Source organism: Balaenoptera musculus, chromosome 11, assembly GCF_009873245.2.
Source record: "Balaenoptera musculus isolate JJ_BM4_2016_0621 chromosome 11, mBalMus1.pri.v3, whole genome shotgun sequence".
Classification (NCBI taxonomy): domain Eukaryota; kingdom Metazoa; phylum Chordata; class Mammalia; order Artiodactyla; family Balaenopteridae; genus Balaenoptera; species Balaenoptera musculus.
This window is the reverse complement of record NC_045795.1, coordinates 73334995-73362438: the sequence shown is the minus strand read 5'-3', so window position 1 is coordinate 73362438 and position 27444 is coordinate 73334995. Positions and strand designations below refer to the sequence as shown.

General features: G+C 38.6%; 1 protein-coding gene across 4 annotated transcripts in view; it reads left to right on the top strand.

Annotated features, from left to right (window-relative positions):
* The window catches only part of CFAP20DC (CFAP20 domain containing), a 282945-nt gene that overhangs the window by 199013 nt on the left and 56488 nt on the right, over positions 1-27444 (top strand). For all 4 annotated transcript variants that reach the window (XM_036870092.1, XM_036870091.1, XM_036870094.1 and 1 more), the window contains 2 exons: positions 7539-7742; positions 17253-17314. In XM_036870092.1, coding sequence (XP_036725987.1) covers positions 7539-7742; positions 17253-17314 — 266 coding nt within the window. The remainder of the gene's footprint in view (positions 1-7538; positions 7743-17252; positions 17315-27444) is intronic.

The following is a 27444-nucleotide window of genomic DNA, read 5'->3' as shown; positions in this document are numbered from 1 at the left end:
ATTCTAAACAGTTCAAACTTACTTAAAAATTATCATCTTCCCATTCCAGAAGCATCAGTTGGCTTGCCTCTGCTGTTTTCATCTCTATAAGCAATCTCAGTAATTGTTTTCCTCCTGGTTCTTTAAATAATATTTTAAACTACCACTTATTGAATGGCTACTATGCTTGTCCCATGTACAAGGCTACAGTTCACCTTGTAGATGGCATATCCTTGAGTATAATATAAAACCTGTTCAATTTGGTTTTACTAGATTCCTTCTAGTCTATTATTCTTAAACTCAGAAGATAGATGCTGGAAAATTACAAATTGTTTATCAACTCACTTTAAGGTTAATAAGAGATCAGCTATATTTGTCAGAGAATTCTTTCTGAAAATTAGCAAGCTGACTACCAAGGCAAAATGTATGGAAGTATATTTCTTTTTAGGTCATGGATTAAAAGAGTACTCTATACAAATATAGCACATAAATATAAAGATCTTTTTCTTTAAATCTTTTCGTGCCAAAAAAGAGAGAGCCACATATATAAGATAGATAGCTATCGCTTTGCAAGGAATTTTGCCACTGTTGGATTTAATTAGCCAACAATTCTTTACCTGAGACATTTTGAGAGATTATTATTCATGAATCATGAAGTATGGATTGAGTCAAGGGTTGTGAAGTGTCTCCAGGTCACATGCCGAAATGTTTGTGACAGACATTTCAGAGGCAACATTGAGTCTGGTTAAGCCTATGTCCACGTGAACGCTTTTAACATAAAACATGATCTAGATTCTGACCGGTTGGTTCTTTTGAATAGCCTGACTCTTAATTTATGCTGTGCAAGTTGACGTAGCATCTCTTAAATTTAGCAAAGGTTTTCGAATTGTACTGTGGCTTGGTCTTTAAGTTTTGATTTATCTCTTTGTGTGGTGAAGACATGCTGAAAGCTACCATATGATTGTGAATGAGTTATGAGCTCAAGTATGTGTCACTTAGAGCTCATGTTTGTGGCTTCTGTCTTCTCTTCATTCCTATTGTTAGTGGGCCTGTGTCCCCAATGAATCAGAGCAAGTTCTTGTGTGGGTAAGTAGCTCAAGAATTTGAAACAAGTCTTCAAAGAGTGCTAGTTGGTAAAGAGATGCTCTAGAACACTAATTTACCATGAGCTATTAGTATTAAAAATGTCAATATAGGAATTAAACACTGTCTGCAAATAGCAATAGGGAGGAGAGTAATCTTCAAATTAAAATGCCGATTAAAGTTTAAAATTAGTTTTGGAAAATGGACTTCCACTTTTCTTGCTGTCGTGTTGGGGTTCAAAAAAATTCACAAAACTTTCTAATTACATCATTAAAACTCTTAATAATAAATACAAGTTTGAAACTACCATGATACTGACTCCCAGCCACATTTACAAACTGCTTTTTTTCCCCCCATTAAGACAGTCCAGAGTAAGGTGCCAATGACTGACTAATCACTTCCTAGGAAATCTCTCTTTGACTCTTAGACTTCTTTGCTCTTGTTGGCCACAGAGAAGTAAGCATATCATAAACATATATTTAGATGGATTTTCACAAACTGAACAAACACATGTGACCATCATCTGAATCAAGAAAGAAAACGATGCCGGCACCCCAGAAGCCCCATTGTGCTCCCTCCCTGTCACTCTCCTTTTCTGTCACTGTGCCCTCACAACCACCCCCTACCTGCCAAGACTAGTTTTACCAGTGTATGGTCTCTTGTGTCTGGGTTCTCTCACTCAGCATTTCATTTGTAAGATTCAATATATCAGTCATTTCAATATAGTGTCCTACTGTGTGACTCTCGCACCATTTATTTATCCATTCTACTGTTGATGGGCATTTGGGTAGTTTCCATTTGGGAGCTATTAAAATTATGTCTTTTGGTAGAATCCTATATTTTTTAACAAGACTTGGGCAAGGAAGTGGAAGCCATCTGGTCTTATAAGATTTAGGTTAAATTCTAGGTATTTTCATTCTTGTTACTTTGGAACAGTATTACAAATTTCATTTCTAAAATAGTATGTATAAGTAAATAATGCTTTCTATGAATATAAGCTCCATACTTCTAACGTGCCCCATGTTTTCCTGCCTGATGCTTAGAATATGCTTCCATATCACCCTTCCCATCCTTCAAGGCCCGGCTTGAAGAACATCTCCTCCATGAAGCCTTGCCTGATCCTACAAGAAGTGACCTCTCTCTTTTCTGAAATGCCAAACTATTTGGTATATCTCCCTTTTCTCACGTTGCCTTCTGTTATAAGAGCCACTATCCCTTTTGTAGTAGTAGCACCTTTTGAGTCTTGGTGTAACTTAAAGGAATACAAAGAGCCGGAAATTGATTGTTAGAACTTTTATTAAGAGTTTTTACAACATGATGTCTCCTATGCCCTAGGTATCAGGCACTGTCACAATGCAAACCCGATTCAGAAAGAGTCTCGAAGATTTTTATAGGCTCCAGAATGAGTATAACGACCCAATTTGCTCTCAATTCTGTTACTATCCCAACCATATAAAATAGAAGGACGTTCGTCATCTCATCTTATTAACTGGTGGCCGTGTCTCACTTTGCCTCTACACCACCATTGTAAACTCAGCCTTGTGTCACCCACAGTTCAGTAGAATTGGGTCTTATCTGAGGCTCACAAAATTCTATAGGCAGATATTTGATCAATTAAGCTGTTCCATCTTAAAATCTTTGAGAACAGGGACAAGGTGAAGGGCATCAAGTTGAAAGATTATTTTTGTTTGTTGTGTTTTATCATTTTGCTGGAGTTATCGGTTTTCCTTTTAATCATTATCAAAGTTCTGTGTGATTATTAATACTATACCTCAGTATATGTTACCTTATTGTATACTCATTTCTTTAGAACTCTTAATTGCCCTCCTAGATTATAAGGCCTGTGAAAGCAGGGGCCACATCATACTTGTCTTTGTAACTTCACTGTCTTAGGCTCCCAAAACTGTCTGAAAAAAGATCAATGAAAACAAATGGCTTGAATGCTTTATAAGGGAAGGACTTGCCTGGGAGTCTGAGCACAGCTGAATTATATAGCCTTGAGCCCATTATCTTGCTCCTAAAACAAATCTGATTGATAATGTCTCCCCTCTTTCCTACAAGGATATTTTGAGACAAAATTGGGTTATACATAACAGTTTGAGCCTTTAAGAGAGAGAATTACATAAAACACTTTGCCTCTCAGGAGTTGCATAATTTAGTTAGATGACATCTTGTGCTGGGTCTACTTTAATGTGAAGACTTTATTGCAAGCCTTCTTTTGTAAAAAAATTAATAAATGATTTAACCTTTCTGGTGATTTTGAAATGGTTTAAGAGATTGCAAATCAAGAATGTATCAAGGGGGGCTTCCCTGGTGGCACAGTGGTTGAGAATCTGCCTGCTAATGTAGGGGACACGGGTTCGAGCCCTGGTCTGGGAAGATCCCACATGCCACGGAGCAACTAGGCCCCGTGAGCCACAACTACTGAGCCTGCGCGTCTGGAGCCTGTGCTCCACAACAAGGGAGGCCGCGATAGTGAGAGGCCCGCGCACCGTGATGAAGAGTGGCCCCCACTTGCCACAACTAGAGAAAGCCCTCGCACAGAAACGAAGACCCAACACAGCCATAAAGAAAGAAAGAAAGGAAGGAAGGGAGGAAGGGAGGGAGGGAGGGAGGGAGGGAGGAAGGGAGGAAGGAAGGAAGGAAGGAAAGAAAGAAAAGAAAGAAAGAAAGAATCTATCAAGGGACTAAGTTAATTACCTCTCTCTGCCACCAGTTGCTCTATTCATGACCCTGGAGAAAGTTGCTTCTTTCTCTCCACTCACTTTTGGCTGTCCCTTCCAGGGTGTTGTCAGAATACATTTTACTGTTGTATCAAATAAAATCATGGAAATATAGAGTTCTAAGCAAAGTTAGCACCACCAGTTTCTAGCACATAAAAAGGTCTCAGTAAGTATTTGTGGGATAAATTAAGGAATGATCAATCCATTTCCACCACTGCAGATTACTGCAATATTTCAGGCAAGTATTTACTTCTCCAACCTCTGCTTCAATACCTCTGGTGGTGGAGAGAGTTCACTCCCTATGAGGCCACTCATTCCATTTGTCAACAAATTTAATTACTATCACATGCCACCTTAGACTTCTGTGAGGCTTTTTCTAATTCTACTGGGCAGTTGCATCTTAGTCATATCTCTTGTAGTATTGATCATGATACATTATAATACTCCAACTTATAATACCTGTTAGGTCTCCCTTTCTAGACTGAGCTCCATGAGGACAGAGATGTGTCTCATTTTCTTTATACTCCCAGCTCCTAGCATAGTACAGAATGGATGAAAGGGGCCAGAGAAAGTGAGAGGAAAGAATAATAATAACAGGGAGCATATGTATTGATTGCCAACCCAGAGGTCTCCTAAGAGGGATGTATTCACCCCAGAAGAGGTGTATCAAAAAGAATCAGCTGAGCTTCACACTATTTCCATTTATTTTTTTAAGCTCAACCATTTTCATTTCTATTTTTTGTGTGTGTATGTTTTATACCATACATACTATTTTAATATAGTTGTACATTTGTTTAATTTTATAAATAAACATATATTGGAAGGTACATACTCAAACACGTTCTGATAAAGGCACAAATCGTTGAGTTTGGAGACACTTAGTATAGCTGTTCGTCAGGTACTATGCTAAGCATTTGATATACATTATTTTAGTCCACCAAAAATCCCATGAGGTATACACTATGGTTCCGTTTTATAGATTAAGAAACTAAGGCACAGAGAGATTAGGTGATTTGCCCAATCACATATAGCTGGTAAATGATGAAACCAGTGCCTGGACTCAGATATGTGTGGCTTAACCACTGCAGCATTCTCTCTTGTTTTTCGGTCTTAGCACCTAGGGTTGTACCCCAGGCACAGTATAGGCTTGTGGATTAAATAAACAAATCAAATGGCTGAATTAATCATACTAAGTACTTATAAAAGCTTTATTCTTAAGAAAAATTTTGAAAATAAAATTTCCTTTTTCATTGTAAAAGCATGTATTGTCAATGCAAGCCAAATAACATACCTATGTGAACATGTTAGAATGTTTAGTTCCATTTCTTGACAGAAAAACTGAAGTGAAGGACAGCAAGTCACATGTTTACTATTGATCCCAAAGTCAAATGGCTAGTCTTGTTTTCACATCTAATTACTGAACTACTTTTTTTTAATTGAGGTATAATTCATGTACCATAAAGTTCAGGAGTTTTTAGTATATTCACAACATTCTATAACCACCACCACAGCCTAATTTCAGAACATTTGCATCACCCCAGAGAGAAGCCCCATACCCCTTAGAGATCACTCCCCATTCCCTCTCTCCCCAGTCCCTGGGCAATCACCTGTCTCTCTTCTATCTCTACATATTTGCTTTTTTTGTATATTTCACATAAATGAAATCATACAATCCGTGACCTTTTGCTTCAGGCTGCTTTCACTTAGCATAATGTTTTCAAGGTTCATCCATGTTGTAGCATGTATCTTTATGGCCAATAATACTCCATTGTATGGATAAACTAAAATCCATTCATCAGTTGATGAACATTTGGTTGTTTCCACTTTGGGGCTATTATGAACAATGCTGCTATGAACATTTGTGTGTAAGTTTTTGTATGCACATATATTGTCAGTTCTTTTGGATATATCCCTACAAGTGAATTGTTGGGCCACATGGCCCATGTTTAACATTTTGAGGAACCACCAAACTGTTTTCCAAAGTGGCTGCACCATTTCATATTCACAGCCAGTGGTGTATGAGGATTACAGTTTCTCCACATCCTCTCCAGTACTTATTACTGTCTCTCTTTTGTATTATAACAATCCTAGTGGATGTGAATGGTACCTCATTGTCATGTTGATTTATTTTTTCTAATGACAGTGATGTTGAGCATCTTTTGTTTATTGCTCCCCTATTTCTTTGGAATTTAAATTATTTTTATTTTCTTCTTCTTTAAAGTGTTTTTCATTGGAATATAAACTTTGTTTTTCTTCTTGTGATATCTGTTTTGTCCCAAGAACTCTCAAAGCATATTAAATACTCATGAAATCTCTTATTAGAGATTGCATGACTTCTCAGGGTGCCAAGCTGCTGGAGCCATGAACTGTAAGAATTTAAGTGAGTTTCCACTGGAAACTTTACAGGAAATCTCCACATCACATTATTAGATCACAAGCTTTCATAAACCCCAAGTTATGATGATGATAATGCTTTATTAAAAAGCTTTTAATGTCATAGAAACACCAAGAATTTTTTTTCCAAATTATATTTTCTTAACTTTTTACATCCCTATGAGGCAGAAAAGAAGGCAGTAGCCATCTCAAAGGGTCTTCCAAGAAAACAAGTGTAGAGATTTGAATATCTTAAAAATTCTAGTGTGTCATGGAAAAAAACTTTTTGAGCATAATCACTGATTCTAGATGTACCAAAATATTTCGAGATTGTTTTCAAGTTATATGCCAGTCCTGGATGTAAATCACACTGCTCATTCATATGTGATGCTAACATTTCAGCAATGTTGAAGTTAATGTTAGCTACCAAATTTGGTTTAAGCCAGAGAGAAAGGAAAGGGCTTGAAAATTCCATATGCCAGTTTATTCCCTGTACATTGAAATAATATTTATACTAGCCTCTGAAGATTTGTAGTAGTAGTCTTGACAGATTACACATTTAGTGAGGTCCGTGTGAGTATAAGTGTTTATGGTAGCTCCAAGGTCTTTCTGGCTTTCAGACCTTACGTGTTCTTGTCTTCAGTCCATATTTTATTTGATGGCTTTTAACAGCATTCGTCATTCTCAATCTTACTGTAAGTTGAATTTATTTGCTCATAATGTTCACACAGATGAAACTGATCAATTCTCTTGTAAACTGGACTTTTTTATGGAAAGTTATTCTTCTTTTTTAGAAACTGCTTTGAATTTTTGTTTATTTAGTCAATCCTCGAATACTGGTTGGGCACCAGATGTGAGAAATACAGTAAGACAGTCGTGGTGCTTGCCTTTGTAGCACTCATAGACTACCTGTGGACTCCAAAAACAGTTACATAAGTGCAATTGTGATAGTGCTAAAAATGAACACTCTAAGATCCTGTGAGAGCACATAATGTGGAGGAACTGATCCAGTTTGGGATCAAACTGGATCAGTTTGGGGTTGTCAGAAAAAGCTTTTCTGAGGAAGTGACACATAATTTGGGCCCTAAAGGATACCTAGGAATTAGCACACGGGGAACTAGCATGTGCACAGGCACCAAGACAAACATGAGTTCAGTGCTTTTGAGGACCTAAATGAAGTGTGGCTGACACATCAGGAGGAAAAGACAAGGTGAGGCAGCTGACGTAGGCATCATATAAAGGCATTTTAAGGATCTGGGCCTCTGTCAATCGGGAGCCACTGAAGGGGTTAAGGCTGTAGAGTAGCATTTATTGGTAGCCCATAAAATTAAGAAAGGCCAAGTGACCCTTTGCTGTGTCACTTTCTTCTCTCTTGGTCAGGAATATGACTGGAGAAACTATCAACCCAGCCAGATGAGTGAATCCGAGTTGCAAATGCTAGCAAGCCTACGGCGGCAACAGAACGAAGAACTGGAGGACACTGGGGCTCCCCATGGCCTGAGCGCATCCCAGGTTGACAACTGTAATGTCAGCATAAGTACCAGCAGCGATGACACAACCACCTGGAACTCCTGCCTGCCACCCGTGAGTCCAGGGTTTTGCGTCTTTGTTTACTGCCTTTGTCACAAAGCCCAGCCTTGCCTGGGAAAACTAGGGCCAAATGAGGACACTCCTATGAAATCTATCCTGAAATAGTGTTTTAAGTCTGGGGGCATTGTCTTGTCTTAAATCATCTTATTTACCTTCAGATAAGGTATGTTCATTGTGTGGTGATATATAAAACCATACACTGAAAGAAAAAGAATAATTTTACTGTAGACTCGGGGTATCTCATTGTATCCCCACCTCCTAGCACAAGCCCTGGCACATAAAGCAGGCTCAACACTTGTTAAAGAAGTATCTGTTAAATGAACGAACAGAAAGGAGTAGACTATAGATATATGAAGTATTGGTTCGTATATGGCAGCAGCAAAGAACCTTCTGTAGAAGCCACCGGATTTATGCTGACTCCTCCTTGTGCCTAAGGGCCATGATAGGCACTGGATATGCTTCAGCAGCTTGTATTTTCCTATATGTTCATACAGTTAAAGTCCTTTCAAATATGGCCCATCATTCTCTCTATAGACCAGCAGACGGCCTGGAGCAGGCCAAAGTCTTCCTGTTTTTCAGGTGAAGAAACTAAATTCTGGGCTCAAGCTTCCATACCTGGTCAGTGGTAGAGCCCAGAGCAAAGCCCGGTGTCTTGACTCAGTCCATTCTCCTCTACGATCCTCAAGGATCTTATGGTCTAATTGGAAAGACAAAGCAGAAACATCCACGGAACAGTCCTGTGCAACGTAGGAAATGTCATGAGACAGAATAATAAAATCATTATTATAATAATGGTAATTAGAGCTACCATTTCTTTAAGCACTTAAAAACATTTTAAGATCTCCATAGGCCGAAGGAACATTTACTTATAATGCTACTTCAACATCAGATCAAACATATTAAAATGCACTTTTCATCCAACAGTAAATATAACTTCTTTACCGGAAAATTTTTTAAAGGAAATATAAAATGGTGCAACTTGGATTCATGCTTATATAAAATTACATAAAGGTTGAGTTTAAGTGTAGTTGACAGTGGATACGTTATATTTTAAGTATTTAGTTAAATATCAATTTTTCAGTTTTCTTTTTCTATTTTAAAGTAAATTTTTTTTCCAGATCCCCAACTTCTTTGTAGATGTTAGAAATCTCAGAGGCCCTGACACTGAGCCTTGTGTTTCTAACTTACTCCTTACTGCTATCCTATGTGGTAAGCACTATCGAGTTCCCATTTCCAGATGAGAAAATTGAGGCTCTTGAGTAAAGTGACACAGAACTAGTTTGGCATGACTCTCAGTTCTAAGCTTCTAACCACCATGATATGGTGACTTCTCAATCTGTGGCTTAATTGTCAAATGAATGCTACCAATATCTAGCAGAAGTTGAGATTTCTGCTTTGGAGAGAACTTAAAATTCTTCATGGAGGAGGAATTCAAATTGGTTCTAAGTAGATGTGGGGGGGAAAATGATATTAATTTTTCCTCAGGGTTCTTTTTTCCCACCTTGCCCACTCTCCAGGTTTCTCTTGCCTTACTTAGTTGTGCTTTCATTAAACTGAATGATCAAACATACATAACACCTCAAGCAGCCTTGGTCCCAAAGAGTATCTACCCACCCAGCAAAAATACCCTGTGTGCTAGTTACTCAGAGTATTCTTATAGCCAGAGCTAAGAACATAAGAGTAAGTAAGAACATAAGAGTAAGTTGCAGATTTTTGCCAATGCAGTTTACAATGGAATTGAAATATTCCTTTCTTATAAATTATTTCTTAGCAATCATTTAAGCCAAAAGTAAGAAAGAGAACGGTGGCCTCCTGAACAAGGTCATTCTGTCATGAAGTAGCTCAGAGACCCAACATTACAAAGGGCAAGCTGAGAAATGATTATTTAAGACTGAAAAGGCTGAACTCTTGGTTGCCCTGGGTACTGTGTCCTCATCACTGTCCTGTTCTGGCAAGGACTCAAGTCCTCATGCATGATGACTACTTTGCTCTAAAAGTACACAGCCAAAAATAACCATTGGTAATGAACTTAATAACGCCTCTATTTGACCAAATGAGAAATTGAAAACAGTCTATTTTTTTAGACAGAGAAAATAATTGAAAAGCCTACCTTTGGTATTCATATGTTAATTATTACATCAAATTCAGTCTATTTCAATGTTGGAACTATCACCAAACGGAAAAGTGCATTCCTTAATGAACCCTGCATCTTGTTGCTCATATAGAGTTTAAATAGAGCAATTTACAAGAACCACTATGGTGTTTCTGGGAGCTCATGACTTTCTCTTTAGAAGTTGTACCAGGGCAGTGAAAAAGAAGAAATGAAAGAAGACATAACTTTATCACAGTGATATCCTGCTTTTCTTGTATCACAGTGATGGCACCATCCTCCATGCTGATCCTCCACACTGACACTTAAACAAGAAATTTGGAAGACATCTCTACTTCTCCCACTCCTTCATTTCCCATACCCAGTTGGTCTCCAAATCCTGAGAATCCTCTCTCCTTTTTACATCTTAGCCCTCCCTATCTAATACCAGTTAGATACTAATACTATCTAATAGCAGTTTCCTGATACTAAGGTACCTCCAGTCTAAGCACTGTAGCCTGATGGTTAGGAGCATCGACTCTGAAGTCAAATCGCCAAGGTTCAAATCCAAGCTGTGTGACCTTGTAAAGCACTTGGCGCTGTATCTGAGACATAATAAGCAATTAGTAAATTAAGATTAGTTGTCATTATTATTCACACTAGTTATCTTTCTAAAGCCCAGATTTGATCTGATCTCTTCCCTGCATGAAGCCCTTTCATAACTCCCCATTGCCTCTTTAGCCTGGCCTACAGGGCCCACCATGATCTGAGACCTGCCCCCTTCCAGGCACATCTCTCACTGCTCCCCACCTTTCACTCCGTCCTTTAATCCCAGTTGTAATTCCCTAAGGGCACTCTGCACATATCCTTGTGCCTGATTATCCCTTAAGGCTTAGCTCCAAACCCTTCTTTAACCCTTCTCCAGGCCTCATTGAGAGACACAGCTTCCTTTCTGCCACAAGAGCCAGGATTATCTCCATGCTAACTCTCACCACAACCTAGCTTATCTGTCCCACATAAATTCACTCCACGTATTTTTTTTGAGTGGTACAATATGCTATGGACTCCTAAGTTCTGAAAGGAGCAGAACTAATTCTCTCCTTTAACAAGATAACCTCCTCTTAGTGCTTTTGTTTCTCCATCACCTTGAATAGGACTTGAAATGAATTTCTACTTCCCTCATAATCACTACCCACCCCCCACCCAACAACACTACTGCATACTCTAGCTACACTGCAGCTTGCCCATCACTGTCATGCCTTTTGTCCACATCATGTCAGTGATGCCATCGCCCATACCCTTTCCTCTGCCTGGAGACCCTCCATCCCTCTTCTCTACACCGAACACTCCTGTTTTCCAAGGCCCAACTCAGATGTCCCAGCCTCATGAAACCCTCCCTCCTGCACAGAATTGTTTTCTTCCTCCTCTGGTTCCCGTTATCTTCAGGCTCAGTGATAGCACTTACCACATCAGGTAACCATTATTAGCGATATCCCTCGGGCCTGGTTGTGATCCCCTAGAAGGCAGGACTGGCACAGAGCAGACACAGGACTGGCACAGGACTGGCAGGCAGCACAGAGCCTGCCATGAGGTCACGCTCAGTAGCTGCTGGTTGTTAGTCGTTGGTGGAATATATCAATCAATAATATTAAAAGATTCCTTTTTTACTCTAAAGTAAGGTCGTTTCATCAAAATTCCAAAATAAACATCAGCTGTGCTTTGCTTAAATAAGTCCCGAATGATGCTAGTAATATTTTACATTTAAGATTTGATAAATGGCTATTAAATATACACACAAAGAAAAAATCTCCCTCTGGGCAGGACTTGGTGACCAGTAGTTTAGAAAGAAGATTTAGGCAGGTCACATTCAGTTTGGCATCTTTACCTAATGACTTTACAAACACTGCAGTCAAACCAGGAAGCCAACGCAGAGGAAAATGCAGTCTTTAGCAAAATCTATTGTGTTTACTGCAAGCTTTGGTTTCTCAGCTTTCCTCAGCATCTGTACAGTTCAGAGTAATATGTACTGTTTAAAAGGTGTTTAGATATAATAAATAAGTCATTTTAAAGTGTAATTAAATGTAACCATATTTCTCATAGCAAATTGGCTTTTGTAGGCATCTCTTGCTAAATAAATCAAGCCTACTGAGAAAACCATTCGCCTTTGACAGACAAATTTTTCAAAGTTTCCAGCTTAGAACCAAATTCAATTAAAACAATACTTTACAACTTCTGTGGAAACCAGGCTACAAGTAATCAGTTTTGGAGGGTTCTGTTAGGAGTAGCCCTCATGAGATTTATTCCAAAACTGGGCTCTAGGCAGCCTTAGGAAGAAAACTAGGAATTAGTTATAATGGATTCTTAAGTGAATTTTATTTGGGTGAAGGATTTTGACTGACAGTAGCGTAAAACTATGTCTTGAGGGGTGTGTGTGTGTGTGTGTGTGTGTGTATGTGTGGTGTGGTTTCTTTTTAGGAAGAGGAATAGTTGTTAATAGAAACAGCTTCAAGTGATGACCAAAAGAATTTAGACTCTACATCAGCCAACCTGGGCTCAAATCCCAGCTCTGCCATTTGCTAGCACAATCACCTATAAAATGGGAATAATAAAGGCCCTTCCTCCTGTTGGCATGGTGGGAATTGAATGTGTACATGGAATGTGTGTACCCAGTGCCTAGAAGAGTAAGCTCACGCTAACTGTAATATGCTGCTCCCCCAAAGATGTTCTCCTCAAAGGGCCACTTGAGTGGTCAGAAAAGATTTCTAGGATATTTTCCCTTTTTATGACCACTGAGGGCTGTAAGAATGTGCAGAGGTTCTGTTGTGCTTGTTTTGATGTGAGCTTAACCATTAGAATTCAGACTGACCCCTCAGAGCTTGACAAATAAACTCATTATTTCAATATTTCATTATTTCTCTGTCCCACCTCTAACCTAGATTGAAGAAAAGCATGCCTCATATGCACGCTACCCTGTCAGCAGATGCCTCAAAGCCATCATTCCTTCAAGTTAACAATTCCCATAACCTAATATCAAGCATGTTAAGACTCCTCAGCTTGTTAAAAAAAAAAAAAAAAAAAAAATCCTCACATGTATCCATCAACATGGCACGCTGCAGAGCATGATATCTGGAGAAAAACGAGGCAAAATGCACTTAATAGAATTACAAGCATATGGTGAGGTTCTCCAACAAATTATTTATGGTCTTGATTAACCTTGCAACATTTTTGCCATTTTCATATGTTTTACGTAACAACAGAAAAATATTGCCTTTACCTTTTAACATGGCAGGATTATCTTATCTCCTGTCCTTTAATTTAGCCTTCAATTCTCTCCCTCACCCCAAAATTTCTAGCAGCTTGATCATGGAAAAGCAAAGCGTTTTGTGCTCAGTGGCAGTTAATTTCATGTGAGTGTAGTTTTTCCGACACTAGTGCATAGCAACAGCGCCACCAAAAGGACAAGGTCCCAAGTTTCTATGATCTGTTCCATTTTTTGGCTCATCAACATATCAGTGTTTTACACGATGATTGCTGGCTGCTATGTGTCCAGTATATAATACACTGGCATTTCAGGCTCTTTATAGGTAACAGGTCTTAATTTGTTCTGGTCTATAGATTCATTAACTTCTTAGCTCTCTTTGGGTATGAGTTTTCTTTTAATCCTCCTGAACTAAAAACGTAAGTAGTTGATTGTGCTAAGCTGCAGATAAATCAGATGAGCAGCTGTTCTTTATACCACCATAGAAATGATATACAAAAATTAATATCAGAGTCAGTGTAATATCTGTGCTGTCAGGAGAAAATATTGAAATGTGCGAGTTGTTCTGTGTTTAGTGACTATGAAAGTCACCCCATGAAATAAACTTTTCTCATTCCTAGAGTATTGTCTGTTATATCTTATGTTGTCCCAAATTTAGCAATGTGGCAAACTTATTTTCTTTAATTTTAAATATATAGTGACATGTCATAAGAATGAAATCAAATTAATTTAATTTATGGCAAGGAGATAGTCTTATATCTTATATATATCAAATAAATGTATTTCGGGACTACTTTTTCTTCCTGCCATTAACTGAACTGAGTTTGTCATACTTGTTATTCAGAAACTTAGGTATTCACCACTTTAGGTGAACCCCTGAGCTGGGTTAAGCACTACAGCTTACTGGTTTAGAGGGTAAACTGCGGAATCAGACTGCCTGGGTTCAAATTCTGGCCCCACTATTTTCTGACTGACATGACCTTGGGTTAACACCCAGTGTCTGAATTTCCTCCTCTGTTAGATGGAGTTGTTAATCCTATCTATTTCATAGAATTGCTGTGAGGATCAAATGAAATAATACCTATCAAGGTTTTAACACAGAGTAAGTGCTCAATAAATATCAGTTACTGCTATTATTATTGTTGTCATAGTTATTTGTAGGAGTTAGTTATTATTCCTTTGCTGCTTCTTATGGAACTCTCTAAATACAGCTGAATTCCAAAATCAAAAAATCAATTTTATTTTTTTAACTTGTGCTTTCATGGAATGTTACCTACCTAGAATAGTAGAAATAGGTTTACTGCTGCACAGGTACAGAAATGTATCTATTCCATTCGTGGATGGAGACATCTGGCTTCAGAAGCCCATCTGTTCCCCCTACCTCCACCCCACCATGTTCAGAGAGCTTTTTGAAGCCATTAGGCACATTCCCATTTATTCTGATTTGGGCCTGGGAAAGCAAAATGACATCATTGAAGTGAAAGCTCTGCCCTTTGAAAGCATCACAGCAAAGTTATGGGAACTGAAATATCTTGAAGGAGCCTTTCAGCTGCATCATTGCCATAATCCCTTCCTGTCCCTGAGTCTGATTATGAAATTAGGAGACATGTACAGAGAAAGTGAACTGGGACCACCCAGTTTTGTATTGTACCCACTTCAAAGCAAGACTTGCATCCTTCCCCAACAGAGTCATTAGCAGTTAGGGTTTATAAGTCAGTTTATAGCAGTTACATGTATGAGTCAGAATGCTCTGCCATGATTTGCTATTATTCAATTTAAATTGGCTATTGAATAAAATATTTGGGGGTAAAAACTTGGTAATTAGTTTTCAATAGCAAAAATTAAGTTAAGGGATTGGATATTCAGAGCGAGTTCTACTACCCTACAATTATTTTTAACTGAATTTTTTCATTTACCTTTCTGTCTATTCATGTCAGCAGTCCTTACTACTTCAAAAAGTTTCCACTGATTATTTTTCTGTTTTCTAACACTTAAAAATCACTGTGAATGTGAATCTTTTATTTTAGTGTTCTTTTGTACTGCTTGTATCATTGGATCTGTTTTATATAAACATGAGCAAACATGAAAGGGCCAGTCTATGTAGTCTAAGTAAGAACTCAGTCACAAACCAAATAGGATTCTGTAACCATTTCTGTTCTCCAGAGACTGGAGTAAGTCATTTGGAATAAGGGGGTTAGGGACAGGTATAAAATACAATTATCAGTATAAAATTAAGAAAATGGAAATTTGCCTGAATATCACGACTATGATGCTTAGAGAGTTATTTAAATGCCTCTGAAAGTAAATAGGCAGAGATCCATTCACTAGAGGCCTGAGTACAGGTGAAATTGTGGACGAATACTAATGAATGTATTATCGGGAGTATTTCTGCACCACTGTGAGTTTGTCTAGAGAACCTGTTAGTCCCCTTGCTTACTAATTCCTTTTTTGCTGTGAAATAATAAAGCCTAAATCATAGAACTAAATTTCACTTGCAAATTGCTGGAAGTCTTATTTCTCCAGTGAGATCAAATATGTCTTATGACATGTTTTTCCTTCCACTGTCCTCCCAGCTGTTTTTTCTTATTACTGAAATGGTGATGCATTGATATTGGTTCAATTACCAAAGTATCTGAGTACATTCAAGTTCATGGGGCATCACAGATAGGCTAAGTGACTGTGATTATCAGACAGGGTGTTTGATTTAAATTAAAGGAACACTTCCAAGAGATTATTTATAGAGGAAGACAGTTTAAAGAATTCCCATCACCCATGTCATTAATATTTTAGGACCCATTAAAATAAGGAATATGTGGAAAATAAGGAATATGTGCCTTTTATGTACAGGCATCATTGCTACACCGTTTTCTTCAGTTGGGGTCAGCACTATGGGTCCACATTATGGCTGAGAAAACCTTAACGCCAAACCCATGAGGTGAGGAAGTAACAGAAGCCCTCTAAATGCAATTCAAAAATGTGTACCTAATTCCAAATTGTAATAAAATGAAAATGTTAAAAATGATTTTCATATTAGAATTACATGGTTGTTAACCACATAAGAAAAATACTTTGAGGTGATATTCAAAAAGAGAATTTCTATCAGATATAATGAAATTTTCTCCCTTTATAGAACAAAGGAAAAACATCAAGTTCCATTGGAGGCAGGTGTTTAAAGCTTGCATGGAATGAAGCTGTTTACCTATGTTTTGAAAAAGGCAGTAACTTAAAGATTTCTTACGGAGGGGGAAATTCAGATTTCATATTTTTGTTAGGTATTGGCATCACTTTTTTCAGTTCTCTGATTAATCCTTGAGGTTTTATTATACTCTCAGGGAAAATGACTGCCTTGACCTAAGATTTACATGTGTAATTCCAATAATGAAAATACAGGACTTCCCTGGTGGCACAGTGGTTAAGAATCCGCCTGCCAGTGCAGGGGACACCGGTTCGATCCCTGGCCCAGGAAGATCCCACATGCCGCGGAGCAACTAAGCCCGTGTGCCACAACTACTGAGCCTGCGCTCTAGAGCCCGCGAGCCACAACTATGGAGCCTGCACACTGCAACTACTGAAGCCCGCGCTCCTAGAGCCTGTGCTTCACAACAAGAGGAGCCACTGCAATGAGAAGCCAGCACACCTCAACGAAGAGTAGCCCCCGCTCGCCGCAACTAGAGAAGGCCCACACACAGCAATGAAAAGAAAAAAAGAAAATAGAAGTTATCCTTGTAAACTTAGTAACATTGAGATATAAATATATATATTCTGTATCTCCGGGTCTCCAGGTTATTGCCGATACTTGCTATACAGCATCAGTTCCAGGAGATGTCTTGTTTTGTTTTGTTGTATCTGGAAATAGCAACCTTTGTTAACAGTATAAAAATTCCACAAGGAGGAGGATTCCACTCACGAACTTTAATTACACCATAGATGCTGTCTAATCCAGTGACTGGCCATTAAAATAACCTGTGTTTTCTTACATATACCACTTTGTTACTTGCTGGATCTCCCAAACAGCCTTCGACTTTTTGTAAAATAAACCAGCCCCTTCTTACAGGTTGTTTCTCAGGAAAAAATTACAGTAATGAGAGTGCATGTGAAAGGATGTGTAAAGAGCATTATGCTGATTAGTACCTCACAAATGTTTTGTCTTTTACAGCCTGTCAACCAGGGTCGTCACTATCAGAAAGAAATGAATCCACCTTCTCCTTCTAACCCCCGGTAAGAATCATTAATAAGCTAAATTTTTTTTAAGATTATTTAGGAATTGACTGTGCATTTTTCTCGGTTTCATGAAATTGTTTTCCAAACTTCCAGAGGGCTTCCAAAGTTCTTTTCTATAGATGTTTTAATTCAGCCTACTTTTCTTAATCAGACTATGGTGTCATGGTTCATAGTGTAACTAGGTTTAAATAGCACTCCTGCCTTTTACTAGCTGTGGAACTTTGAGAAAATCATTTAAGTCAAAGTAATTCAGGCATAATAATTACCTCATGGTATTTTGGGGAGGATCATATGAACTAATAATACATGAGAACTCCTTAGCACAGTTCCTGTCACACAGCAAGCTCTCTTCAAGTGTTCATTTATTCAGTATTATTCTATTTGCATAGGTGTTTCATCTTAATAGGTCTTTGAAGTTTAGTACATTGTAGGCATGAAGTTTGTTTGTATCACCTGGTGCATTCATCAAGATAGCTAATATGAGTTCAAGTGGCCATTCTCTTTTTTCATAATTTCAGAGTTCATAATCTCAAAATTATTTTATTATTTCAAAAATGTCATTGACACATGAGTCATTTGACAGTATAGAAGAACCTTATTATATTAGGCTCATTAGAGATAAGTGAATCTGAGTTCAAGTTTTGAAATATATGTAGTATTATATGGCTTTCTAAAAATAGCTAAATAAGCTAGTTTATCAGATAAGTCAATATCACTTTATTACTATTTATTAAATACTAAGAATTTACTGAAAATCAGTCTATCTTGGGCTCCACCCACAGGATCTTAGTTATTATAAGATGATAATAACTAATTATCTAATTAGTTATTATAATAACTAATGCACCCCATTATCTAAATGCATCTCATTATCAAGCTCTCTCACCTGAGAGAGACAGGCAGAAGGAATTTGTTAAATAAGAATACAGGGCTGTATCCTGGAAGCCAAGGGAAGCCAGGCCTTAAGAGGGATCTGAAACTAGGAACTAGAAAGCAGAGAGGCAGGCAGGCAGTATCCTCACTCCATCTCTGTTTGCTTCTTCCTATCTGCTCAGTTCTTCTAAGCACCAGCTTTCTTTACTTCTCAGTCACATATAGCTGTCTTGAGTTTACATATTACAGTTCAAAATACATGCTGAGCCTGACAGTCTATGTCTGAATCCCAGTTCCTACTTTCCAGGAGAAAGAATGTGATTGGCCTAGCTTGGGCCAAGTATCCACTTCTGGTCCAATCAGCAATGAAGAGCCAACCAACCAAGCCATGTAAAACTAACATGGCTACCAGGAAACCACATACATGGTTTACAGGACTTTTAACGGGGTCCAGAATATTCATGACATAGGTAGAGTAAGTGTTCTTTATTAGTAATCTCTTCTACGTGTTCCTGGTCTATATACCTGATCTGGTTATTCTTGCATGTTACCTAGTAGGGGGAATTGTCACTGTCATAAATAAATATGATAAGGAGTTGAAAACTGAGATTGTAATTTCAGTGTATATAAAAAGGTGTTTAAACATTCTTCAAAATAGTTATCTCTTGATATGCGTATATGTCTCTTGCAATCTTGCAGCTCATCTAGATTTGACCAATAAACTCTTTATCTATATATGAATAAACTTTCAAGGTAATTGGAAATCCAACTTTGGTCCAAATTATAACAGTCACGACTTGTAAGCTGAGTAAATGAAAGTGATGGAAAGTGATGTTAGAAAGTGGAGCATTTTGTTTCAATAAAAGGAAAATGGGGACCTAATTTTCATCCTACTTCTGCTACTAACCCAGTGTATGATCTCAGACAAGCCTCTCAACCTGTTCAGACCTAATAATAAGAACACCCTCATGTGTAAAGGAAACGATTTCAGTAACAAGCTCTCTGAGGTCACTTACAGATTTATGATTTTGTGACTTTGATGAGACTCATTATAGACTTTCCATATGAAAACCAGTTCCACTATTAAAGGGAACACTGCCCTATATAGGAAACATACCTCATATTATTGGATTAATTAATTAATGTTTAGATGTGGTAGTATTTGATTTTAAATATCTCTTTTCAAATTTGATTCCCAAAGATAGAATATAAGAAAATTCACCAGCTAAACAGACAGCATATTTTATTTAACCAATTCAATATTCATTCATTTAGGAAAAATTAATCTACATTTTCACATAATAAAATTAAAAGCCAGATTTCAAAGCAAAAAATAAAATGCTGCCAACACCATTTTCCAGCAGGTTATCCACCAGTTTCCTAGAAAATTATTATATGGCTGTTCAGAAAATCTACAGATTACATGGCTTAGCACTTGGCTCATAAATCCAGTAGCTTAGAGAATTGGCAGAAAGGCATTATTGGACCACAAATAAAGAAGATGATAAAATTATGAGGTCAGCATAGATCATCATATAAAAATGGGATAAACTGAATCATGTAATACATGTGATTTAATTTAAAATTGAGAGCTATGATTCTTCTTAAGATTTGTATTATATTTCTTATAAATAGTATCCCATGCTTTAGACCCTACAATACAGAACTTTAAAATTAAACTTTGAAGTTAAAAGATACTAATAATGACTGTTGAAGAAAAAATAAATGAAAAGGTAAGTCTCTAAGTCTACCCCCTTGGATAAACAAGCATCTCACCTGAACCTTGTTGAAAGTTTGGTGTGCAGAAGCTCTGAACAACACATGAGAAGCAGGAAGGCTCTAGATTTCCTGAATTAAGTGTTGTTGTGATCAAAATAATGCAAACATGACGGGGATCGGGGACATGTGTGTGCAGGTCCACCAAGAGGAGAGCATGATGGTGCCCTTTGGGAGGTGAAATGGCCACATTAGCTTCAGTGAAATATCTGCAACTACTCCAGAGACCTAAGAACCTAAGATTTGTAAATTATATATACTCATACCCACATATGTACATATTTAGAGAGTCAACTTTTAGTGAGCTTTATTAATGTAACAGAATAACCAATATCCCCAAGCTTTATTAATGTAACAGAATAACCAATATCCCCAGTCTTTTATTTATATTTTATTCTGGAAAGATTTTTATTTCTGCACCATAATTACCTTCTTAGTTTTATATGTTGATGAGTAAAGTTAAAGAGAGTATGCAGTCCACAAAGCAGACAAATTTGTGTTTTGAAAAGTTATCTCTAGGGTAAAAATGGCTAAAACTCTGCATATACTCATATAGTGGTTTCCTTAGAGTAAAAGAGTTCACTTGCACTCATAGGGCAATGCTTGATATTGGATGGAGGCTGGGATACAATGTTAGTCATTTCCTGAGAAGTTTGCAATCTGGGGATTGAAATACACATGCTTCACCAAATCATATTCCCTTGTGTGTCTAGATTTGCAACAAAGCCATTTCCCCTTGCTTTGGTAGGCATGGGGGGCGGGGGTGATATTTCCCACTATTTTTGCCTAACATACTGATGGACACTTAGCATCTCAGTTGCTGGGGCCCTTGCTTCCATTGTTCACCCACACTGCCTCGTGGGGCACTGACAGCTTGTATGACAATGTGCAGAAATGGCTAACATAATCTAATATAATTTAAAGGAGTGTTGGGAGGAGGAAACAATTTCACAGTTCATTCATGTTGAGAAATGTTTCCTAGCATGTAAACTTACATGCTGCCAAACTGAGCAAAATGGATACTGTTCACATCCTTCAGTCATTTATTTTAAAATGCCTTCTATTGGTTTGGGGGGTTTAGAGCTGTCCCTTAGGCACATCTATGTATGTGTTCATGTAGATTCTTCAGAACAGCTCAAGATATTTTTGCTCAGGAATGGGTTTTATAAAGTAAGCTGTGATTACATTCTGGTTGTCTATTCATATGGATGGAGTCGATAACCAGTCTTGCGTTTCAAATGATGATTACGCTTGCTATTTTTGCAACTCATTGGAAAATTAAGGGGGGAGGAGGGAAGGTAGTCAAAGGCTCTGTAAGGTTCCAAATGTTTATGGAAATAAACAATATGGAAAATAATTCTAGACTGACCAAACAGTCATGAATGGCATGGTTTTCTTTCTAACGTGTTTGCTTTATGATTTAGCATTTATCCATAATTTTTTTAAATGTCCTTGCAGATTGTGTTAGGGCTTGAATCCTTTGCAGCCTTGCCACATGTTTGTGTGATATGAACATACTTATAACTATAATTATCCGATAAATCCCTGTAGACTTTGACAGATGATTAATAATCACTGACCTCGGTTCACACTGGCTCAGCCGGCCTGACCGAGGCGAGCTGGCCTGTCACTGTAACCTACAGGCACTACTCTGGACTGATCACGGTGCCTTCATTTATCTTTTCTCTCCAACTGTCAGGAGATGAGCTTCTCCTCTATTGCTTAAGGTTTTATTCCCTCACCAACACAAGAGAGAGAAAATGTATAAACAAAATTAAATACAGAACTTGTATGTTGTTTTCCTCTTCAAATGATTAAGTTTGGATGATTTTAAAACAAGTCAGATTTCTAATAAATATTCCTCCTTAGACCAAAGCACAACAGAGGTTTTCCTGCTTAACTGTGCACACAGTTTCTCTAAATGTAGTGTTGTTGTTTTCTACTACCTATATTTTGGCATTAAATCTTAATGATTTGTTTGTAAAACCAAAGGCATCAGTTTTTACTTTCATCATTTCTATTGTTACCGGGGAAAAGCTATCCATATTGGTGCCTCTCATTTCATAATCCCCTTCCCACAAATTCACACCTGCTCATTTTAGGGGAGTGACTTTCCATACTCAGATTCCTCAGGTCTGATTTAAGATCCTTGACTGAGGACCTGTCCGGCTGTTCTCCAGGTTCCCTGGGGACGGAATGGTGTCTCCTCCCTGTGATGCTCAGCACAGCCCGGCTTGGGTAGGGGCTCCATCAGCATGTGAGCTGAGGGAGGGGGCAGGGAGGTATGCCCACATACCATGGAGAAATGAAAATCTTCATCCTAAATGTTAACCAGTTAAGTTTCAAATATTTTCCTACATCCTTGCAAGAGTTCCCCCCTTCCTTTTCTGAAAATGGAAGGACAATGGTATTGCTTTATTCACTACCAGGATAAAGTTGTGTTTTGTGAAAGGCCCTTGTTTGGACAGAGTTTAAATCTGATTTTCATGTATGTTCCACTCCCTGCCAACCCAGAGATCCATAGACACTGGTAACCATTAGAATGGCCCTAATCTTTAATACATAATATAATATGTATTATTTATACAATCTCTTTAATAATAGCTTCCAATACCTTCTATATTCTAATGACTCTCAAAATTATATGTCCAATCCTGACCCTCCTCTGAATTCCAGACTCATCTATCCAAGCTGCCAATTTGACAGATATCCAATCCACTTGGATCTCTAATGTATACCTCAAATCCATTGCCAAACATAACTTGGTTTTCTCTCCCTCTACACATCTGTTCTTTCTTCAGTTTTCTCCATCTCAAAAATGCCACCATCATCGCCCTTTTACTCAAGTCAGAAACCAAGAGCATTCCCTGGTTTCTCTCTCTAACCCACCCCATGTCCAGCCTCAGAAAGCTGTGCTGGTGCACCCTCCGACCATAGTATGTGCCAGGCCCAGCCAGTGCTCTCTCTTTACTGCTACAGTCCTAGCCATGTTGCCATCATCCCTCACCTGAACAGATACCAGAGCTTCCCACCTGCTTTCTCTGCTCCTTTGGCCCCTACAGCCTATTCTCCACTCAGCAACCAGAGTGGTATTGATACACCTAAACTGGCCTGAAGTGTCCCCCCATATAAAACTTCCCGAAGGTTTCCCTCTGCTCTTAGGGTCAAGTCGTGCTCCTTATCCTGAATGCCCACCACTCAGACCGTGTTCCGTACCACTGTGCACCTTGCTCACTATGGATCAAATACCACCGTCCTGCCTCTTTTTCTCAAATACTCCAGGCTTGGTTTCACCATAAGAGCTTTGCATGAGATGGCCCCTCCGCCTGGCATTCCCTACCCTAGAAAGGACATAGCAGCCTCTTCCTGTCTTTCAGATCTCCATCTAAATGTCATCTCCTCAGAGAGCCCCTTTCTTAGCATCCAACCTAAAGTAGCCCCAGGCAGCCTCATTACATTATCTTTTTCGTTTTTACCATAATACATTTCACTACCTGATATTTACTTGCTTGTTGCTTGTTGCTTGTTACTTATTGTCTACACACACACCCTTCCAGAATATGCTAGAATGTAAACTGCATGAACATAGGGCCTTTATCTCTCTTGCTCACTATATCCCTAGCTCCTCTAACAGTGCCAGGCACAAAGGAGACACTCAAGAAATGTGTGCTGAATTCATTAAATCTCACCTCACAAAAATGACTTTCCCTCATCTCTCTACACTAGCTACGTCGTTGCGTACTTAACTGCTAGCTGGAACCCAGGAGCACCTGTATACTTTTCTCCCTTAAGGGTGTCTGGAACCTGGCCCTGTTCCCACTTGTAATAAATGAAATCTCTTTCATGAATTTGTTTTAAATGATCCCTCAGAAGATATGCACAATATAAAGTGTCTGGTAAATGTATCACTTTAAAACTTTAAACAGAGACTTTTTTATTGAATTTGAGAATTTTCTCTGTATTCTTACTGGAAGTTGCTTATCCGTATTTGCCTATTCATGCCCATTTCATGCAGTGAGGGTGCCAATGGCTAGAAATCTGCTTGGGTTGGCACTGCTGTCGAATATGTACTTAACCCTCACCAATTAACAGAATCTGGATAGGCAAATGGAAATGAAGAAAAAAAAGTATATATGTATACAGAGAGAGAAAGAGGACGAATCTGAGCCTGTGGTGCAGGTACCCTCTTGACTCAAGTGACTCCCTGCCCCTCATGCTTCTGGAAGGGTCCTCAGTTCACTGGTCTAAACTTCACAACAGACTTTAAAAACACCTGTACAAAGAGACTCAGCTGGGCCCCTTTCCTCCCCAGTCTACAGCAAAGGCAAGGCTTTAGCCTCTCTAACCCTGCCCCAGTGAAAACCCGAGCTAAAGTCACCCTTGGTAGCAAATGGAATCCCTGGGGAATCATCCTGCTTCTCACCTCTGACCACTCTGAACCTAGGACCCCGCCCTACACAACTTTAGGACCACCACTCTCCTGGGGTTTCAGAGGACCCAGCAATTACCAACAGGGCCAGACAGCTGGCAGTCCCTGCCCCATCCCTTCTCCTTCCTCCTCTGCTCTTGGCGCTTGGCCTGCCCAGCCCATTTTCAGTCCTGGTTTGATCTTTATTCTACCAGAGCCCATTAGCTCAAGAGTGCATACCTGCTTAAATCACCCTGCCCCAGGCCCTAAGTACTTGTCACCCCAGAGAACTGGGTACCACCCCTACCCACTGGACCACCATTTCTTTGTGTTCACTCTCTCCACTTGTTCATCTGGCCCTGCCTGCCTGGGCACACGCCAGTCCCCTCTGCAGCTTCTCGGTTGAGTTGCCTGCCTGCTCTCTGACCAGGTCTGTCAGGCCACTGGGGCTTAGCTCTTCAACCTGCGTCTCCTAATTTTCCAGCTGTACTCCATGAGAGAGTCTTCTGCCATTAGGGCTGAGGATATACTCATCAATATTTTAGGTATTGTTATGTTTTCCAGAATTACAAATTCACAAAACCCATTTGCACAAGAGTTTCAGAACAACAGATTGCATCTTCTCCTCCCACCTGCCCAAAGCTTCTACGTCCGAAATGATGGGTCCCTGAAGAATCTTAGCACTTTTAACTAACAAAATGTGGGGCTCCTGCAATTACCCAGGCCTCCCCATTCACTGTTATCCATCCATATGATGAACTCAGATTGTCTTTGGCCCAGGGTCCAGTGTAAAGAAGGTAACTACTAAAGCAGTTATTTACCATTCGAACGTTTTACAGTTTCAGCTTTTAATTAAAGGACTCAGCTTCCTCTTCCAGAGTAATGAGCACCTTTTAAAAAAAATCGAAGTACTACTTCTAGTGTCTAACATTCACCTCTATTCTGTCTGAGGGGGAGGAGAGAGGAATGCAGGCTGAGGTCCAGGATAATGACGTGAACCTAAGAAATGGAAGACCACGATTATGGTTAGTTGGCCACAGCCAGTCACATCCGTAGACTCACTGCCTCACCATTCACGTTGTAACCTAACGCAGAATAGCTTCCCTGGTTAAACACGAAATGACTGAAAGTGTGTTGCAGTTCATACCTTCAGTAACATTCAGTGAGTATTTTGAAGCACCTACTATGTGCAGAGCACCGTGGAGAGATGACTTTAACATTCCCCCTGCGAGCTGCAGCCTCCCAGCACAGGCAGTCCACGACCCTGCATATCAACAAGGCTGTGTGTGAATGCTTTAAGAAAGGTGCCTCGGGGTGTGGGAGCCTGGACCAAGCCTGGCAGACAGAAATCACCGCCTTTTCCAAACCCGAACCCACTCACAAACTCTGCTTTTGTTGGCAGTCGGTTCTACTTCTTCCCTGTAATTCTTTTGTTTCTCTTGTTAATGAAAAACATTACATTTTGAAATTGATTAAAGTTAGAACACATAATTTTTCGCTCTAGCAATATATTATATTTACCAGAGTTTACAGCTTCATATTTTGCTGTTCATTACCTCATAAAAACCCACTCGGTATAATAAATATCATACAAGTCAAACGTCCAGCCTAATTTTAAAATTTCTTGAAGGAGAAAAGGCAAACAACTTTTAGCTCATTTGATTGGATTAACACTAACATTATTGTTCTAGTGACTCTTTCTTGTACATTGATTTTTTTTTTTTTTTTTTTTGTACATTGATTTTTAAAAGCCTTTAGCTCCCTTGCCATTCAGTAAAGACAAAGCAGATGCACTTTGGTGCTTAGGACAAGAAAATGCTGTTGGGTGTTGGGTGTATGCATGGAAGAAAATTATATATGTGCTGAAACAAGACTGGTTAGAAGGCAGTTTCTCATATTTCGTGGTAAACGACTTGTTTGCTTTTGACTTTTGAGGCAATAGTGTCCTTTGTTTTATTATGTGAAAGCTTGGATTAGTAACAAGTGAAACTAAATGGTGACTTGTAGATAATGAACTTTATGGCTTAAGATGAAAGGAAACTAGCTAGAATTTTACATATTCTCATATTTTTCAGTTCTTAATTCTCTTTATTTGCAGAACTTATAGACTAATAAGCAACTGAATTAAAGCAAGAAATGAGGGGAGGGTAAAATATCTTCTGTTGAATTAATAGTGAACAGTTTTTAAACAGCAGAACCATTTGTATTATCAGAATAACAAAGAACAAGAAACCTGAGATCTGGCCTGGCCTGAGCTTAATCTCATGATAAAAATGAAGCTTTCAGCTTCAATAAAATCACAGTGTGGCTTTCAGTTAAGTAGTGATGTTTATGCTAATGAAGTCCTGTCTTTGAGGGGGGCAATTCATCCTAAACTACTGGATGAATGGCTTTTTCTTTTTTTTTTTTTTTTTTTTTTTTTTTTTTTCTGTACATCAAGGGTTTGGAGGCAGAAAGAGAGAATCTATTCACTGGCCACTAGTATTGCAAGAAAATTCCATTTTGGTCAGTGTTTTGACTTGGGGAAGGGTGCAATTACTTTGTATTTTACCATTTGCCCTCTTCCGACCTCTTTCACAGTACTTTTATTGAAACCTGAAATTGCCTTCATTTTGGAAATACTATCAAGTCACATTAAGAATCCAGAAAGTTTTGGTTTCTCCTGCTGAAATAATGGAAGAAATGGGAAACAAACAAGAACACCACCCTTGTGGCATTCTCTAAATTTGCTTGTGATATTTTAAATTTCAGTGCTAGCCAAAAAGAAAGATACAGCAGGGCATACCGTAAATGAAGATATTATGTATTAGAGAAGGAATGAATCTGTCACTTTGACGGATTGTGAGGCAAAGAGCAGATTAACAGATTACTCATAGTCAGAAGGCAGCTCAGCTTGAAAAATGTGCAGGAAATGATAAGTGCGGGTTTGTGTTGATTTAATGATATTTTTAAACTACAATAACACTCTGGTGGTATAATATAATAAAGCACTTTGCTTGCATTTTTAAATCATCAACATATTTCCAGTTGGACCTTAAAAAACATTTTGGACCATTCTCTATTAAAATAT